Raw genomic sequence first — 20807 nt, 5'->3', positions numbered from 1 at the left:
AGAAAGTTTTGACCAATTGCAGTTGTACTTTCAGTTCCTCATCTGATGAGCTATACAGTTTTAAATCATCCACAAAGAGAATGAGATGAGAAGTCTTTACAGTTTGTTTTCTGGGAGCCAAATTGTAGCCATGACCTAACTGATAAAGTAGACAGCTTAGTGGGTTAAGGGTGAGACAAAAGAGCAGCAGTGACAGTGTCACCCTGGGATATCTCCCTTTGAATTTTTATCCCTGAGATAATGATTTGTCCTTTATCATGGCTTAGCTGCAAAGTGGTTTGCCTCTGTTTTGTGGTCACTGTAATGTAACTGATCAATGTAGGATGCATCTTGTCCATGAATGTGGGATGCTGTCAAACACTAATTCTTCATTTAAAGATGTTCATACTTTTAGCCAGAAGTTAGGTACTGCATCTGGGTTTGGGGTTTTCCAGTTAGGTGCTTTTCTTAATTTTATTTCAATTTCTCTGGACGTTACTTAATCCCATTTCATATCCTGTACATTTCAACTTCTTAGTCTTTCTTTTACTACTACTTCTCTCCATTCAGCATCTTTGGCATGTTCCACAGGAGCTCCATAGATATTTCTCCAAAATGTGTCTATTAGTTCTTTTTTTAAGAGGTGTTTTTAAGCCTTTTGCCTTGTTTCCCAATTCTCTAAGACTGCCATTATGGAGATAACCCTGTTAATTTAGATCACAGATGCAGTTATTAACTCTGTCAGTACAAGAAAATGCTGCTTGTCTGGCTAATGGGCTATAGTTATGTACAGAGATTAAAGGCACAAAAGGATGCCATAAGAAGGTAGTAGGATAGTTTAGTGACAGACAAGTGTGGGAATCCTGATTATGCACACTTGCCAAAAGTCTTTGAATTAAAGGTGGAGATTCCCTCATAGCAGTGAGACTGGAGACAGACACCTCAGAATAAGTTAGGGTAGAGGGATATAGCCTGCTAAACAACAGAGGGAGATTTGACTCCCCAATAATCAATTTGCCATTTTGCTTAAAAACTTAATTGCACCTGATCAGATTTTTCATTGTATGATTGGTATTTTGCTGAATTTTCCTACATTCATTCAAGAGCTATAACACAAATGAACAATAAACCAAAATGAATGAAATCAATGGTGTACTGAATCCAAATACCAGAGCACAGCAACCTGTGCACTGTGGTAAAAAGCTAATATTAGTGTAGCAAAAGCACAGAGCTTGCATACCAAGTAATAGAATAAAGCTATGGTCAAAATAGGCATCTGGTGGCAAGCTACACAGCATGGAGGGGGGTGGCCATCTGCCAGCCCAACCATGATACATGAGCATAAGAACCATATCAGGAGCTAGCTAAAAGTCAATCTGATGCATATCTGAAGCAGTGCAAGGACAGAGAATGAAGCAACATGCAAAGCAGCTGCTGACAGATGTGGTCAGTATACTGGGGAGGGGGTATTCAATTGATAAAGGTTTCTTACTTCAGTACAAAGGGCCCAACTATGACAATGAAGGAGAGTAACAGCACAGAGTTGCAAAGCGCAGTGATGCCTCATATCCTGGGGGTAAAATGGACAAGTAACACAGACATGGGTTGCTTCATGTCACTGCATGTATCTTGTGCTTTACTAAAGCAGGCTACAGAAGAGGTGTATGTACTGCACTGGTCTCTCTATGCATACTGTATATTAGGCATAACACAGAAAATGTTGTGTGACTGTCTTCAGAAACTCTACAGTTCTGCACTTTTAATGCTCAAGGGCATCCTCAGTCTTCACATAACCAAAGTGCTGAGATAAGGCTGAAAAGGCCATGCCTTATGCAGATATATATCCATTCTCTTTTTGGCTGACAGGCAGCAGCCATGACAGACAAGAATCAATGACACCTGGGTTACCAAGAGATTACATACAAATCAACCATAATGTTTTGTGCACAGGTTTCACTTGAATCAGCTAGGTTTGCAGTGGACCACAGTACAGATATCAACTTGGGTCTCATACACCTGATACATTTAAGTCTAGGGTGATGTGTCCCTAGGATGTAAATATCCTTAAATGAAGTCACTGAAAATTTCACAGTAGTAGGCACCTTCTGATCTTAGAATGTCTCTGAGGGGGACACAAGTGGCAAACACCCCTGCCACAGACTGTGTGACGTATAGCATGAAGAGAATTACGGACCTTTAGATAAGTGCTTGATCTTATGTCTGGACACTACTTCAGATGACAAGGTCAGAAAGGAATGAGCACAGGTTATTATGCACCACACTTGGGCAAGGCAAGCTGCACTGCTACAGTTCACAGCTGATAAGCATGTACTACAGTTACAGCTAAAACATTTTAAAATATCACTGCAACTCCTGGAACAGACACCTAAAGCTCAATTATCTACTGACCATTATTACACACATGTCCAGAAACCAAACATATGACCTGACTGCATACCTGTGGGCAGGTAAGTGGATGCTGCACACATGATCCAATTGATTTTGGATAGACAGGAATCTCTGGTGCTGCCATATTATATGCAAGACAGACACCATGGCTTTCTGATGGCACAGATGCTGCTTAACCTCCTCTGACACTGTGGACATCTCCAGTGAAACCTAGCCAAGTTGTTTTACTACACAGCCTCTCCAGCCAGCGCTCCAGTTCTGTTGTAGGGATTTAGATGATCTCATGCATATGCAGCAAACTGCTCCTATCAAATGGCACAGAAAGGTGGTTGCATTGTGCTGAGCTGAGTGTTTCCTGGTTGTAGTTCTTTGCAGGAGGTGTACTTCCAGCCATCATTATCTCCTTTCTTTTCTATAGTTGCATCATACAAGTGGTATCTTCCATCTGTTGCTGGCTGCTACTCAGCAAGCTTCTCCAAAGTGGCATATTACCCTCTATTATGAGGCAAGCCTCCTCCGTCCTTTCAAGACTTTGCTTCCACTTTCTATCGGCCTTCTGTGTTCTCTGTACCAGTCGTTTTTTCTACTATTGCAGGTCCTGGCCCTCTGAGTCCCTTTTACATGTTTCTGCATGTAGTGATATGCTTTTGTTTCTCTCTTCTTGCACTCACTAAGGTCCTTGGTGCTACAAGTTTCTCTTAGTGTTGTCTGCCATTCCACTGCCATGCTCAGACAGTATGTTGTCTATTTGGTTTATACTGCTCAATGCCACTGTACTTAATGTAGTGTTACTCTGCTTGGCACAGCTTGACACACAAGGGGTTAGTTTATGGCCATTTCACACAATCTCCTTGCTTATAGTCTGCCTGCACTAATCTTTAAGAATTTCTGCCTTCCTCACTATTGAATGCATCAGATATTTTCTGCTAAAGGTCTGATGTCAACATCTCATTCTGGCAAATTAGGTCTTGCTTTAATAACTATTTCTGTACTGAATCCATCAAAAGACCAGGTGAAGAGATTCAGTTGAAAAAATATTGAAGGTTTGGAATAAGACTGATAAAGAGTATGGTAAGGCGGAGTATTTAACACCTTGGTACTTGCGGAGGATGCATATACTGTAATTCAAAAAGTTGCTTTGAAACAGATAGTGGTAGGGTTGGCTATAGAAATGCAGGAACCTATTCAGACTACCTGCCTGCTGTACCAAAGATAATTTAAGAGACCTGTTGTGGTGCTTTATAGTTAGAAAATCTGCAAGATTCTTACAGCAGTCAAAACCATGGATAAAACATGAATGAGAACTTTTAAGGGTGTCAAAGTATATGGTTTCATGTACTCTGGGCAAAGCAGTTTGCTCAAGTCATTTTGTGTGAATACTTGCATTAAATGCCATTTGTCTGAATATCATTCTAAAAAAATACCATTTGGTCAAAAGTGGCCGATTGCCATAGTGACAAAAATAGGAACAAAACTGAGACATTTAGTTACAGTTAGGGGCAAAGTTAGGTTTAAGGTTTGGTTTACAGTTGTGTTTAGGTTTTGGTGCCTGTTTGGTGCTTGTTTTACGCATTGTCTGGGTTGTTGTGTCTAATGTTGACAGCAGAGTTCTACTGACTCATAAGAAATATGGGGAATAATTATATGCATTATTTTGCACATTGAATAAAGGATGAATGTGTTTCAATGAAATGGCTTTTTGCCTCTCCCCCAACCTTCAGGGATTGATGACCTTGTCTTCAGTAAACCATTTGTCAAACTGATACTGCAGACTTCAAATATAAGTATCTGCTGTGGACAACTATATTTTAGGAGAGGACAGTTCCCATCAAGGATAACATTTCATGGGTTTCCCAAACAAAAAATTTAGTTAAATTCTCTCCTTAAGATGGTTGCTGTAATAGACTAAAATACATAAATATTCCAGGCTGTCAAGTGGGGTGCAGCAATCAAAACCCCTCCAACCCTCTAGAGAGGTGTAATCAAGTTCTGCATCTCATATCTTAAAATACACTGATTTGCAAACAAGAGACTTGAGTCTGAAGTCCACTGTCCACATTTAACTTTTTGTGCAAATTAGCAGCTAACGAAATACTAAACATGGCAACATTAAATACAAAAAGTAATGGATTTTTTTACAACAGAAATAATTTCTGTACAATTGATTATAAATGCCAAAAATATATAAAAAAATCTCAAGTTGCACAGGCTTATTAAAATTTATGAATTTAGATGTCCTTTCCACAAATGTCTCTACCAGGAAAAAAAACATTTTCAAGAGAGAAGGCAACCAAGTTCCAGAATATTTCAGCCAATCCATGTCCAAGAGGGACTAGCATCTATAGTTTCTCCTGCCTCCCCACAAGTACTGGCATGTCTTTCAATTTCTGTGACACTGAAATGAAATCCACAGAGTGGGCAAGGAACAAATGGTGAACTCTCCCTGGAAGAGCTGCACACATCAACTATGATAGGCTCATCATCATCGGAGACATCTTCCCTGCTACCATAATCATCGCCACATCGGGAAGCATGAAGAGGAAGATAACTGTTGGTGAATAATACTATAGAGAAAGAAACAAAAGGAAGACAATTTAGGTAATAAAAAGTAACTTATCAAGAAAGATTATCAGCTTCCTTTATTGCACAAATTCTCCACTACATTGCTTATTTCAAGTAATATATCCTTCTCCAATATTTCTCACTTCTTTTGCTCCCTGTTAAAAGAATTGCCATAAAACATCTGGTACACCAAACTGTCCAATGTCAAGCTTCAATTTCACTGGTCTTACCCTACACATTTAGCAGAAATTTAGCTGCGGCACTGAAAAATATTGAACGATGCTTGTGGCTGCCTTTCTGTTCAGTATCCTGTGTGACTAAACATGTCACTCATTATCTTGAGCATTCTTAAGTTTTACATTCAGAATTCAGACATCACTACACTCCTACATTCAACATTAGATCTCCACAAATTTTGCTCTAGTTCAGTTTGCAATCAATTCTACTTCCCAAGAACATTCTTCTAAAATATTTACTTACCATTGTGGCAGTGTTTCTTCCTATGGGACTAACGAGCATTAATAACTATTAATTATGTCTGTCAGCATCTACCTTAACTTCCAATCATTGAGAGTTTCTAAGTCAGCAAGGTAACCTTAAGAAAGAGTCCATATTCCCCAAAGGATTGCCTTATGATTCTGTCAAGAAAGGACACCCACAAATGGGAAAGCTTCAATTTTATCCATCAAACTTAGAGTTCATCTATTACACCTGAATGGGGAATAATATCAAAGGCTTTGGCCAGGTTAAGGTAGGCGCTTGTGCACTGTCTTCCCCTAGTCTATAGCCTTGGTGACAGTCTCAAAGAAGTCAATCAAATTTAACAGGCAGGGTTGGGGGAGATGGCAACTTCGAAAGTGACTTTGAGGTGGGATCTTACCAGGGGTGATGACACTGTAGGGATGCTGCAATGATTACTCATGTTGATTAATACCAAGATATTTTCATCTCTTGTGGGGGTGTCAACCAACTGGTCCAAGGCATTTGCATTGACTAAATCAAGGAATCTCTGGGCATTTGTGTTTTGGCATGAGTATTTCTTCTAATCTATGGTTGGATAGATAAAGTCACCCAACATCAGGGTAAAGGGCTGAATCTTGATAAATTCAAAGCAGTCCAGATAGGTGGAGTGGGCATCTTGAGTCAGAGTTGGAGGCCTATAGCTAGCTATGATTTGAATAGGGGTCTTTCTCAATAGTTAACTGCACCTGGTGTGTTTTCTGTGCATCATACTGTTTGACCAGCCTGGAGGTGTGCATGTCTTTTATATATATTGCAGCTCCACCCAGTTTTGTTTTGCTGCCCATGGTTTGGGGTCAACATGAATGATAGGATGCGTAACCTGGTATGGCTGGGATGCTTTCCTCAGCTTTGAACCAGGTTTCTGTGACTGCACAAATGTCAGCTTCGTCCAGGGTTAAGAATGCTTGCAATTAGTGCAGTTTCATGTTTAGACTCCTAGCGTTTAGCAGCATGACCTTTAATTTAAATTTTGATGAAATTTTCATGTTGGTAGTTTTGACCTCATGGCATTGCCTAAAAAAGGCACAATGGGGGAGGCAAGAGCCTTCGTCAGGAGCCTGAAGCCCAAGGGAGACAGATGCAGGCCATCTCTGGCAAAGCATCCTGGTTTGTCAATCATGTCATCCCAGGCTGTCATGACACTAGAAACTAAGCCAATTGTTAAAGTCAATCATTTTCTGTTTGTATTGAGGCATCATTCTGGGTGACGGAAGAATGCTGCTCAAGGCTAGGAACATACCTGCCTGGGACACATACTCAGCGAGCTCGATTAGGTCTCTTCATATAGTCCAGGGAGGTACATCTCAAGGCATTCACTCCAACATGGACTATGGCAGAGTCATAACAGTACCTGTTGAGAGACTAGCCTGCAGTGGTGATATGGTGGATTCTGGCACCCGACAAACAACTAACCGTGACTTTCTCCTTATCCAGCCTGGTGAGGGGCACATCTGTGTCTCTCACAATGAAGTCTCCTATAACTAATATGTTGAGTTTATGTTTAGGCCTTCGTGGCTGTGAGACACAGATGTGTGGACTGTGTGTGGTGTGGTGGACAGTGGAGTTTCATGTGCGTTTATTCCTTGGAGGTCTCTCTTGTTTGGATATGCTTTTGTTGAGGACCTCCACATATATGGGGTGTATTGTGTAGGTGTGGGTGATGTTTGAGATGTGGTGTTCGTGCTGCCAACCTTCTCAGTGCCAGACATACCGGTCTGTGGGGGAGACAGCAATGACACTAGGTGCGTGATTTAATTGCATCGCTCACAAATTGTGTTCCTAGGTGGTAATAGTAGAGGGTTGTCCATGTACATGAGGCAGTTGCTACACTGTCTCAGGATGCCCATATCAACTAGACTGACATACCTTCCTCCATTTACCCTCTTAACTCTTCGTTTCTGACAAATATGGATGGACAATTTCCTACATTTTCTCTTAAGGGTAGTATTCCTAGATCAGTGCTACTAAGGGAACATTTTCATCTGGAATACCTCAAAAAGGGTTAGAAAAAGTGTAACTGAAGCTCTGGATGCAGCAGACCTGTATCCAGATTATGCTACTCAATTTTAAAGTTAAGAACACAGTAAAAAAAAACTCACAAGGAAGCACAGATTAATCAATCACATAGTCCAAAGAACAGAACTTGCAGTATAACAAAATACAGTTAAACAGCAAAGAAATGTAGTAAAATGCAGTTAAACAGTAATGAATTGCAGTAGATAGCAATGAAATATAATCCGTAGATTGCTTTAAAACAGTAGCTCACAATAACAGTTATGGACAGCACAAATAAAGCAGCAATTCAGTAGAATACTCATTAATTTAGTGAGGCTACCAACAAGCAGTAATAATATGGCAAACTAAATGCAGTTGAACTAAGCACAAGCAGCAAAAAGTAGGAAGAGGTAACTTTTTTTTTTAAGTAGAAAGTTTCTATTAGAAGACTGAAGACGCATTCTTTTGAATGCATCTTGGTCGAACTCAAGACTGAAATGGCAAAATATTGAAGTGGCTTTTAAGCGAATTCTTTCCCTGGGAAAGAATTTGCTTGGCTGCTTCATTACTTTGCTGTTTTCGGCACTGTACTGTGGTCTCGGAGTTGGTATATTTAAGTGGGGGGGGGGTGTTAGGGGTGCAGCCCCCCCACTTAATGTAATGTTTAAAGTGTTTTTTTTTTTTTTTGGAACAGTGATTTAGCTGTTCTGACAGTTCAACATTGTAAGCTTTCGCCTACATAGGGTCGATTAATCACCGTTCGCTTTAAGCGTTCGGTGATCTAATACAGACCCGATAATTCAAGGTTGAGAAGCTAAAGGGTTGGGCCTTTACAAAGTTCTCACTATAAACAGTAGAATGAGCTGATGTAATGCGACTCGGGGGAGTGTCCAGTATCAACTTTATACCAGAGATGGGCAACTCAAAACCACCAAGCTTTAAAACCACAACAGCAGCTGAATGGGTAGGATCCAATAAAAAAAAAAAAAACAGTTGCACAGATTAAACAGATATGCAGTAAAACAGAGGTGCAGAAAATAGTTGAAAATAAGCACTTATCTTTTTCCAATATCACAGCTGAGCAAATGGCAGAAGGTCTATCTCACTGCGGCTTTGAACAGCTTGAGCAAACAAGTACCCATGCCCAGTACTGGGATTGAGCAAGCGCAATTACTTTACAGAATTAATAGCTGTTGGAAGATTTGGAGTTACAGTAAATACCTATGTGACCCGTTTCTGTGGCTTTCTTTCAGAGGGGGTACTCTTGACAGAATGAGTAGCAAGCAATATTTATGCACAAATCGGGTGTCAGTACTGGATTTCTCCTACTCTGAGTTCACTAACTGCCCTTCCACAGTCCACCCTACATTTAAATGCAACATGCAGACTGGAAATTGTTTGCGACTGTATGGGTGGTTAAAGTCAAAATGTTAATAGCTGCACAGATATCCTGAAACAAGCAGCCAAAGAGGCCATTGCTTTTGCGGAATGAGGCCTGCCAAGCACGGACACTGCCCCCACCCAAGGAATAGCACTTTGTGGTTATGATAATACATTGTTGTGACTTTCGGCTTTGCCCGGTTAGGGGTCGCCACAGCGGAACTCCGGTCCGCTAATGATTGGTAGTTGATTTTTACGTACCGAGTTGCCAGCCCTGACACACAACCTTCAACGAAGGTACGCCCATTCACGCATGTCTCCACGCAGAAGACGCTCTGAGAGTCGAACCGGACAACGTCTTACTGTGAGGTGAAAACGCTACCGCACCACCACCGCGGATTCCATGTCTGGCTTTGGTAAATGAAACATTCACTCTAGCCATTAACAAAAACTTTGTAAATGCACCCAAATGATTATCCTCAAAGTGTTCTGCGTTTTAAAGCTTCTGGCTGGCCTCAAGGAAGAATATGCTAGAGCATGAAGGAAACAAAGGAAACCCAGTTCCCAGGCACCAAGTTCAATTTGTAGTGTGAAACAAAAGTGTGAGGATTAGACCAAGTTGCAGCAACACAAATCTCATCAACGGGAAGTCTAGCCAAGAAGGCTAATAACGTAGCAACAGACCTAGTAGTAGAGTGGGCCTTAACTGGTGTGGATAATTCTAAATCCTACTAGCATAAATGAAAGAAATACAACTAGCAATCCACCTGGAAACAGTCACTTTGGAAACTGCCTGTCCCTTTCTGTTCTGAGAGAAGGCCACAAAGAGTTGGTCTGACCTTCTAAACTCCTCAGTCCTTTTTAGATAAAAATGTAATTGCCTGTGAATCTCTCAACAAAACAAAATATATTCGCCGTTATTAGAATGAGGGAAGAAGACCAGTAGTTGAATCAATTGATTGAGATTAGCTTCCAAGGCCACTTTAGGGAGAAAGGAAGGATTTGTTCTAAGAGTCACCCTGTCTTTGTGAAAGGAGGCTTAATGCACAGCGCCTGAATTTCTGAGACCCTCGTGGCAGAAGTAATGGCCACTAAAAAGCCCATCTTCAAGGAAGATAATTTAATATCACATGAACCAGCAGGTTCAAAGGGTTTCTGTGTCAGACTACAGCACCAAGGTCAAATCCCATGGCGGGATGGACCTTAAATAGGAGGTCCAAGAAGGAAAACTCCTTTCAGAAAGGCTTTGCACAATTTGTAAGAAAAAGGTAGGCTCATCTTTTCATATGGAAGTTAGAGATAGCAGCAAACTGTAGCTTAATGGTAGAAAAACTCACCCCATCCTGCAAAAGGGAAGACAAGAGCAAAGTATCAGGAAAAGGAGCTGAAAAGGGATCCAGATTACACTATCGGGCCCAAATGGAAAACCTTTTCCATTTACTAGAATACACCTTTGTAGATGGCTTTTAAGAAGCCAAAATAATGCTCCTCACTGAGGAGGGAAGCCTGGACTGCGAAAGGATTACTGGAACTGGAGAAACCGTGCGGTTAGACAAAGAGTCTGGAGACTGGGAAGTGGAAGCCCCCAGGGATGGGAAATGAGACCCAGAATGGGATCCAATATCCAAGGTGGATTCTTCAGATGAGACCTTTGGAAGGAGAACCATGCCTGACCAGGCCAGAAAGAAGCAATGAGGATGAGTGGGGTATTCAGAGTATGAGCTTTCTGTAGGACTTTGGGTATTGGGGGAATAGGAGGTTAAGCACAGAGGAGACCCGGAGGCCACTGGTAAAGAAGAGAGTCCCTGGGTGACTTCCCCGATGGAGGGATCAAGGCAAAGTAATCACTGCATTTGTGGTTGACTGTGGAAGCAAAAAGGTCACAGCATGGTTAACTCCACTAGTCAGAGATTTGCCTTGCCACTGATGGGTTCAGAGACCACTTGTGAGGACTCAAGATGGACCTGCTGAGTCTTATGGCCAACCCGTTGGAACTCCCGGATATGTGAGTTGCAAGAAGTGCCTGGAAGACGTAGCCCATTCCCACACTCCTATGGCCTCTCTCCACTGAGGATAAGAATGAGTTCCCCCTTCCTTGTTGATATATCAGACAACTGCCATGTTGTCCACCTGAATTGCTATGGTCCCCAGAGGGAGGCACTCCTGAAAGGCTTGCAGCGTTAGGAGGACTGCTCATCTCCTGGATGTTAATGTGCAATTTGTTCTCTATGGGGGATCACGTGCCTTGAACTGTCCTGCCCTGAAAATGCCACCCACCCCAACAGGGAGGTGTCCATGATCACTGTGGCCTTGGGTGAGGGGGAGAAAATGGCCTGCCTAGAAATATGTCTCAAGACTGAAGCCACCAAGAAAAATGATTCCTGCACACCTGACTCAACTTTGTCAGACATGGGACAGGCTGAGACAGAATGGACCACTGGACTGCCAGGGTCCATTGGAGAACTCTCATGTGATACCTGGCTAAAGGCACTAACTGAATGGCAGCCACCACAGAACCTAGCATTTTGAGGATCATATGGAGCAACTGGCAAGCTAGATGCAGTAGAAGAGAAACCTGATCTCGAATCAGTTGGACCCTGTGGGAAGGTAGTGCTACAGTCTCTGATACAGTGTCCAACAGGACTCCGATAAACTCCAGGTTTTGGCTCAGCATTATATTGGACTTGGACAGATTCACTGATACCTAGATACTGGAGAAGACTGAGGACATACTTGGTTGCCAGTGTGAGTCAATGCCTCATGGGAGCCATGACAAGCCAATCATCAAGGTATGGAAAAAAACCTGGAAATCTTGCAGTTGGAGATGAGTTGCCACCACTGCCATAAATTTGATAAACACCTGGGGGAGCTGTGGTGAGTCCAAAGGGCAGGGCTCTGAACTGGTAATGGCTGGCCCCCAATAAGCATCTCCCAGAGCATCTGTTGATCTTTATATGACGCTACGCATCCTTGAGATCCACCGAGCACATCCAATCGTCCTTGCGCAAGAGAGGCAGAATGGACTGAACAGTGACCATCTGCTCAGACGTCTTAACAGACAGGTTTAGCTCGCTGAGGTCCAGAATAGGACACAGGTCCCTGGTCTTTTCTGGCACCATAAAGAAGCAAGAGTAAGTTCTGGACCCTTGTCCTGTTGGGACTTCTTGAATGGCTCTTTTTTGAAGGAGGTCTTAGACCTCGAGAAAGGCCAACTTTCCTTTGGTAGGGTGGTAAATCTGAAAGAAATTTCTGAATTGGAGGGGGCTGGAAAAGGGAATGGAGTAACCCTGGAAATTTTTAGCATCCACTGATCAGAGGTGAGACCTGTCCAGGCTAGTGGGTGAGGGGAGAGACAACCCCTGACTGCTTCCAGGGCAGGAAAATTGGGCAGCGCCTCAGGAGCGTAGGAAGGGCTTATCTGATAAGAGCTCTTGGGAGCCCTGGTTCTGTGGACCCCTCTGCCCCTAGGCGGCATCTACAGTTGAATCCCCTACTCCATCCTGGGGAAGAGGATTTCTGGGGAATGTCCTGAAAGGAAGACTGAGTCCTCCAGACCTAAAGCTTCTTACTTCCCAGGTGTCCTTTTCTAAGACACAGAGGGGGGGGGGGGGGGAGTAGAAAGCTTGATCCCTACAGCAGAGAGAGTTTTGCCTTCCTGCTCACTGTGGGTTAAAATTTCCTTAAACAGTCCAAACAAAATGGAACTGTCAAAAGACGCGTTAGGGAACGACTCCTTAAAGAGTTCTGCAAACCCACAAAGAAAGCCAGGCATGGCGTCGGATAGCAATGCAGAGGACTGCCACTCGGGTGGTGGTCTCTGCAGTATTGGAGATGAACCTCATTGAAGCATTGGCTACATTAGTAAGAGTGGATAGCCTCATAGAGGCTAACTTGAGATTGTCTGGATGCAACAACTCTGAAAGGGAAGTGGTAAGTTCTGAAAAGAAATCCCTTTGAAGTCAGGTAATGTGGACCAAATAATTAGTTGATCTCAGGCCAAAGGTAGCTGAGACAAATGCATGCTTTCCAAAACAGTCAATCGCCCTGCACTCTCTATTCAGGGAATGGACCAAGGAACTTTGCTCAGCTAACTCTTTCTTAGTAGCAGTGGGCACCACAAAGGCATTGAAGGGGACTCCTTTACTCCAAAATGACCTATCCTTGGGATGACTGAGGAACTTCTGTTTTTTTGGGCATAGGTTCCACTGTGTCTGGCTCCTTCCAAGCCCTGCTGACAATAAGGTCTACAAGCTTGTCAGCAGGGGGGGGGGGGGGGCAAGTAGAAGTTGGGCCCATCCCACAAGCCTTCAGGAACACGGATTCCTCGGAAGACGAGGATGGAGAAGAACATCTGCCTTTCTGCTTGAGAACTTACAAGATGTTCCCAAAGGACACCTCCTCAGGTGGAAGTCTGGGGACCTGTCTCCCTTCCTCAATCTGTCTCCTTGGTGAGGGACACTCAGGGAGAGTCCAAGTGCCTCCTCTTACACATTCTCTTCTGAGGGAGTTCCTCCACAGTGGGCTCAGGGAGGACTCAGAAGAGATGGGTACCCCAACTGCAGCAGTGCCCATCTGGATGGATGATGAGTCCTCAGCACTCAATCCCAAGAAAGGCTGGGGAGGACCTAGAGAAGAATGAGGAGATGTAACCGCCATACTGGAAAAGGTCCATTCTACCACCCAGAAAGCCGAGGGACTGGACAAAGACCCCCCCCTATACCCAGCGGCTGGGGCCACCTGGGAAGGAGGAAAGGACCCTGATGCAGTACTGACGCCCCAGATGATACCAGTCCTGAGCTGTCCAGCGCAGAAGCCCCCAGGGGAAGGGAGCAGTCTGAAAAATCAGGACGCGAACCCACCTCCAGCAAAATCATGTAGACCCCTCTGAGACTAGGCCCACCTTGGTCCAATGGCAAAATCATGTAGACCCCTCTGAGACTAGGCCCACCTTGGTCCAATGGCTGCAGAACAGTCAGCCAGGGACCCTGACTGTGTCGAGAAGTGGGGGAATACTAGTCAGTCGGCATCTCACTAGAAATCTTCTGGTCCTGACATTTCAAAACCTGTCCGATTAGAAGAGAGGAGTGGAGTCCTGCAGTTGAGGAAGGGTCCCCTAGCCACAGGGACAGGGGATGGAAGCAAGCCCAACTCGATTTGGGCCTGGAGGAAAAATCAACTTATCCATGTCTAACAGGAGACTACTTCTGGAAGATATGGACGAGGCCGACGAGTGGGCAGATCTTGCTGGGGATCCTACCTTGGATCCCACAGCCCTATGGTGCCAAGAAAGAGATTGGCTCCAGTGACTCGGATCAGAGCACCTGGAGGACCAAGAAGGGGAGGCTTTGATAACTGTATCCAACAGAGCTGTCAGATCAGACAACCTAGTAGGATCTGATGGTTTAGAAGGTGTGCCGGATGGATATGACAAACTGGCTAGATCCGGGGATGGCTTGCTCCTACTCTGATCTGAGATCTGAAGGCCTCGACTCCACCAAGGCCTTGGATCCAAGAGTCTGCTCTGAAGCTCTCTGAATGGAGGACCTAGGATCAGAAGCAGAAGAGGCTGGCTTCGGATTGGGAACCTGCGATCCGAGAGCCTCAGTTTCTTTGGGAGAGACGAGGACCCTCCCAAGGGAGGAAGAAGCCTCCTCTTAGGCTCCTGAGAGGGCTTGGAAGGGGACTCAGTAGGTAGAGGACCACCCTGAGCCAAGCCCTTCAGAAACAACTTGTTGAACTGCTCTACAACGGCCCTGGCGTTGAATGTGGCACAAATGTCACATTCAACCTCCATGTGCGCTAACCTTAAGCAATACAAACATTCCTTGTGCGAGTCAGAACATGGCATCTTCTGACTCCACGAGGAGCACCTTTTAAACCCAGAGGGTTTTTCAGCCATGCTAAAGAAAAAAAGTCACACACAGCCGTAAAGAACACTCCTACTAAAACAGAGAAAAATAGATCTAAAACTTTTTTTTTATTTAAAGCTACGAAGACAGGGCATGAACACCAAATATCGAACGAGGAGGGGAAACTAAACCCAAATTCTAACTGGGAGGAGAGGAAATTCAATTAACTACATATAGAGCAGTTAAAGATTGAAAGAAGCCTGAAAAATAGAGCAAAACACCCAAGAAATCTGAAAAAACTGCTAGTTTGTGCCTGGATCTGAGGGTGAGAAGGTATCAAGGGATTATGAGAAGGGGAAGAGCTTGAGTTCTGGATCTGTCTGAGAAGTTGCCAGATCGGATGTGAGGTCAGCGATGAATAGTGAAAGGATAGCATCAGATCCAGCCATTTAGAAATGCTTTGCTTGGTAACTGGCCTGCCCCGCTCCATTTCCCCTGGGACAAAGGAGACATTGATCTTCCTCTCTATCTTTGGGCTTGCTAGTGTAATTCTGGAGTGGAGATGCCCACGGACATTTAACAGGTGCAGTATTCTATCAATTTATTTCCAATCTTTGAATACTCAGATTTTTCTTTTAACCAGAGACCACTTTTGGCATTAAAAGGAGGTTTAGTCTTCAAGTTCACGCAACCTAAGTGAATGACTGTAAAAGGCTATCTGCACATTAAGGCCTGCAAATCCAAAATCCTACGGGCTGAAATAATGACTACTAGAAGTGCTGTCTTCCTGGACAATAATTTAAAGACAGTTGAAGCTACTGGTTCAAATGGATCCAAGGTTTTTTTTTTTTTAAGATCAAGTTAAGCTCCCCAAGAGGGTTGTAGGACCCCTTTTAAAATTATTTAACTGTTATGTGGTTTGTAAGAGGCAAAACCAGGGAAGACATTCTGAAATGTCTGAGATATGTACCTTTGTGGAGGAACAGAAAAATCCCTGTAGCAAAAAAGGCTTCACATACCAGTGGAAGCACTACTAAACTAGGGTTCTGGAACTGCTTGCTGCACCAACTTGAGAATCGTGTCCACTCTGCCAGATAGGACTTTTGTTAGGCTTCTTGGCCTCTTTTGAATGATAATGTCCTCTGGAAAAAAAGATACTTGACAGAAACAAATATCAGCTCATCTATACAAAATAATTCTGAATACTAGGTCATGAAGTCCATCAACAGCAAAGTGTAGAGGTTTCTTCTGTTGCTGTACCAGCAATAAAAAAAACAAGGCTTCCTTGGCTGGAAAGTGCAATCATCCAGGGTCTTTCTGCGCTCCCTTTCTGCAAAATACAGGATAGAAAAGGAAGTAGTGGATATGCCTAGCGAAGTAGGATGTTCTACAACAGGGAGAAGATGCCTGCCTACTTTTCTGTATGAGAATCGTATGCAGAACCTGGCTAGATAATGTCTACTTCGAAGTGAACAACCCTGTCTCATGTACCCTCCCCATCTTGCTGCCAAGCCTGCTGAGGAGGCTTCTACAGATGCTACTCATGTTTGCTGAAGCTATCTGCACTGTTCTTCAGTTCTAACAGAATGTACGAGGCTCATTTGTGACTACAAAGCTAACTCCCATGCTTGCATGGCTAATCTGCAGGGAGTACGAGTATATTCCTCCCTGATTTATATACCACGACTGTAGCGATATCTATGGTCAAATGCAGGACTCCTGGTTTCCAAATCTGTGTACATGACTTCAAAACTGCTATTACTGCAAATATCTTTTTGATGTCCATATTAGACTTTCTCCATTTCTGTGTCCAATAATTAGATACATTGAAGTTGCAGATGTGTGCATCCCAGGCTATGTCTGATGAATCGGTAGTTATAGTTTTCTTTTAAACAAGAAAGATTTTTATTAAATTATAATGTTTTGACGCAAGCAATTTTATATGTACATAAATGAAAATGAACCATACCGACACAATCTCAGTTGCAAACACTATACATAAACCATGCAGACAATTATAGCTGCAAACATTATACACCACTTATGATATATCCAGTCATTGTCAGTCAACCATTACATAGCTTGTTCAATTCCTGCCTTCTTAGGTTCATAGGTTGGTACTAGGCTATCGGCCCTAGGGCCTATACAAGCTTAGCCATAACAATTCCCTGGATATTTCTTCCCACAATATTTACTTCTCTGGACCCCTGTCTAGCAGGGCGACTGACATGATTCCTGGGGTGAATTTCCTATCTCCCATCCAATCATCAAGGTTCCTTTTGAAGAGGGCCAAGGAGGCGCTCTGCTTGACATGTATGGGCAGTCTATTCCAGAGTATGGGGAGTCTCTGGGTCAGGAACCTATCCCTCCAGCAGGTTTTGTTCATTGTGATGACAAGGTTTAGATCCCTGGAGCGTGTGGCTCTGAGGGATTGGGATTTATTTAAGTGGAGCATGTCCAACAGCACAGGGTTTGACATGGCCTTGTATTTTAAGCAGAGATCGCCTCTGAGTAGACGATATGCCACAGAGTATAGCTGGAGTTTTTTTAAGACGGTCAGCATATGGCATCTGCTTTAGGCCTGTGATTATTTTAAACCTTGTTACTCTTCTGCATATATTGATCCCACACTTCCTATTTTTCCTAAATAATTTGCTCCTACCCTTTTCTAAAGATCCCGATTCCAGTTATTTTATTCTCTCTTACTATCTTTGCTACTTCTAGTAAAATTGGTTTAGGCTCTACTCCGATTTCCACTTTCCAGTAAATGCTTCTTTGTCAGCCAACATAATTAGACTCAGCAAGGCCTTACTATGTCTAGGCAATTCAGATTCTGTATCACAGCTCGAAAAGAAATTTCCATAGTTACATCAATTTGCTCACCCAACATCTCCAACACTGCAGTCTGCAGAGAATCTTTAAAGTCTGCCAAATCATTACACTCCCAGAAAACATGTTTCCAGTTACCTCTTTCTTCCCCATCACACCTCCAACATTTGCTGGCTACCGGAGGAAAAATTATTTGGAGTCTATTTGTGGTATAAAAAAACATGTAAACAATTCCAAGCAAATATCCTACATCTTCTAGACTTAGTTACATATTTGGGAGACAAACATATATCCCCCCATTGTTTCTTGTAAACCGCTTATCCATTCTCTCTTCCCAATCATTTCTAACCTCCTCTGATTCTTAAACTTATCACACAATGTTTTGTATGATCTACTAATTACCCCTTTCTTAATGGCAACTTTTGTTCTAGAGCCTACTAAAAACTCTATCAGTGCTGGTATTTCATTTAGGACCCCCCTATTTCTTTCTCTTTGCTTATATTCAGATATCAATCCTTGATAGGGAAGGCAATCTGTAACCTGCAGTCTAAATTAAGTTCCTGGTGTCTTCCCATTCTATTACCTTTCCCTCTCTAGTTATTTGCAAGCAATACCTTGGTTCCCTTGTCAGTTTACTCCAATAAATTCCAGCCCCTCTTGCCTACTGTCTGTATCCCTAATTGCAGTCATCCCTATCGTCAGAATCTTCTTTGTCCTGTCCCATGGTGACTTAGTTCGCAGAATACTTTCTGCTACTTTATGAATATAATATTCTGCATGATTAGTGTTACTCTCCTTATGGTCTGCATCCAAAATCCCAGTCTCTCCTTGTTTCTTGAGCCCCCCTCCCAGTTTGATAATCATCTCTTTCGACTTTGAATTATAGTTTTCTTCTTGTGCTATGTGTAAGAGCCTTAACTGTGTTGCTCTGAAATACTCCTTCAAATCAGGCAATCCCAATCTACCCTGTTCTATTGGAAGAATATGCTTCTCACTTTGCTCTTGCAGTTCTCCCAATAAAGTCCTTCAGCTCTTTATTAATTGCTATCCACAATTTTTCCTCTGACTGAAAAAATATGCATGACCTGTGTATAAGACTAAAGGGACTATAAACAAAAGATAATACAAAAACTGATAAAATGGAAGCTCTTTTGATATGGATATTGATAGTAAGCTACAAGCAGTTAAAATGTTTTGTCTCTTCCCATGTATCCTTAGCTGCCACATCAGAATCATTTTTAATCCATACTTCTAAATAAAATACTTCAATTTCTCATGTCCCCATAAGTATGGATATTGCTAAACCAATCCATATGTGGGTACATAATTTACCACTGCTGCCTTTGTTTTAGTTGCATTCATTTTGTATCCCTAAAAGATTTGAAACTGTCAGGTCCCATAGAAACTGTATTCTTGGCCTTGGACAGTGCTTGTTTTAACCTGTGCGGCAGCAATACTGGGTGCCTGGCAATCTACTGATATTGTGACTGGTCCTTTCCTTTTTAAAGTTGGCACTGAATCTGTCGGCCAGTATACTAGCAATATCTGTTGGCTCAGTATAGGAGGTACCATTGTGCAGTAGCTCACAGCAAATCTGGGTATTGCCATGGAGATTCTTTACATGCAATTCTGTTTTCATAGCTAGCTTTAGAAGATTTGATGGGGGATCTCAACTTTTTGTTGAGGCTGATAAGGGAGTCTTTCCAGTCTTGGGACTTCCTTATTCTGCATCAGTTTTCTCCTTCTGTTGTAGAGTTTGTTTATGGTAGGAGACCACTAGATTGGCTTTCTTTTTTTCGAGGAGAGCGTCTTGGTTCTATTGGGTATGGCGAGATCCATGCATTTGTGTGTGTGTTTGTACAGTGCACTGGTGTACGATTCGGCGGTCATGCAACTATTCATTTGCATGGGTGCCGTGAAGTTAGCCACCTCTGTTTTTAGGACCCCAAAGTTAGCTTTGGAGAAGTTTTTCATGGTGGTTACCTTTGTGGGGGGTGGGAGGGATGTGGATTTCCAAGGTGTACCGTGATGCACATTATCCAGTCCTAGTACACTGATTCTTCATTGCTGGGCCAACTTACTTTGATATAATGCATCAAACCCTCTAATACTAGCTCGGCATCCATTTCCCTTCTTGCATAATACGTTTTACACAAAATATTACAGCGACTACTCAGTCCTATCTAAAGGAAAATGGCAACCAAACTGATATTCTTTAATTGCCTTGCTCACACACATTACCTAGCTTAGGACCTTTTCCTTAAGATCATGAAAAACAGACGTCTTCTTGTAACTTGAATTCATTCTCTGTGGCCATTATACCCTTACAACACCCCCCCCCAACAAACTTTAAAACCTGGGAGTCTTTATCAGTGTCATTAAAATCACCTCATTCACTGAGATCAGAAACCAACTCAAATACCTATTCAAAGAAGAAGCTGGTCTCATTTACAGCAATAGCATTATATAAAAGTTTAAATGCAGTTACCTCAAAATTGCTGAGATCCTCTGATGAAGACAAAGCCCCTTGATTCTTCTACCTCTGTTTTCCCATTCCACTTTTGTCAACTTAGCCCTCTTTCTCTACTCCCTTTTTCTGCTGTCCTTCCTCTTCCCCTTCTCTCCTTTTGCAGTTCATTGCATAAACATTTTATGTACAACAATGCATTTCATTTAATGAACAGCGCATGCATAATCCAGAATATACAAACAATAAGTACAGTATTTCTGTATACTCCTATTCTTCCCTGATCTGAACATGTAAAAAAACCCATGAGGATCAGCTTTCTACTCCAGTGAACACATGAAAACAATTACACAGAGTTTACTACTTTCTACTCCAGTGAACAAATGCAAATAACTACACAAAAGTTTATTCACTGACAAAAAAGTAGGCCCTTAAATAATCAAAATAAATTAGTCATCTTAACACAACTCAAATTGTCAGCTAAACACACAGCAAAACTTACTGATGTGGAGGCATAATGAATCCAACATCCAATATACAACTTTCAAGCTATTGAAACAGACCGGTTTCTCTATCTAGAACACAAATTATGCAAACATGACAGCAACAGCTTAGAAACATCCATCTCTATATAGAAATACAAACTTCTCAAATTATTAACATTAAGATATTCGCTACATCCACTTTCAACTAAACTAACTGCCTAGGTATGAAAACATTTTATACAAGACCTTTCCAAGAGAGTTTATAAATGCAATACTTATTGATAATGGTTTCCAAATATTGTCTCATATCCTCTAGTGGCAGTGAATGTA

At 42.5% G+C, this 20807-nt stretch overlaps 1 protein-coding gene across 1 annotated transcript in view; it reads right to left on the bottom strand.

Moving 5' to 3' along the window:
* The window catches only part of LOC122803163 (short transient receptor potential channel 2-like), a 1104815-nt gene that overhangs the window by 592703 nt on the left and 491305 nt on the right, over positions 1–20807 (bottom strand). The window contains exon 8 of the mRNA XM_044072780.1: positions 4701–4952. Within this exon, the coding sequence (XP_043928715.1) occupies positions 4701–4952 (252 nt within the window). The remainder of the gene's footprint in view (positions 1–4700; positions 4953–20807) is intronic.

This window comes from Protopterus annectens, chromosome 5.part1, assembly GCF_019279795.1.
Source record: "Protopterus annectens isolate FY-2018-M chromosome 5.part1, PAN1.0, whole genome shotgun sequence".
Lineage (NCBI taxonomy): Eukaryota > Metazoa > Chordata > Ceratodontiformes > Protopteridae > Protopterus > Protopterus annectens.
This window is presented reverse-complemented; position numbering and strand designations above follow the sequence as displayed.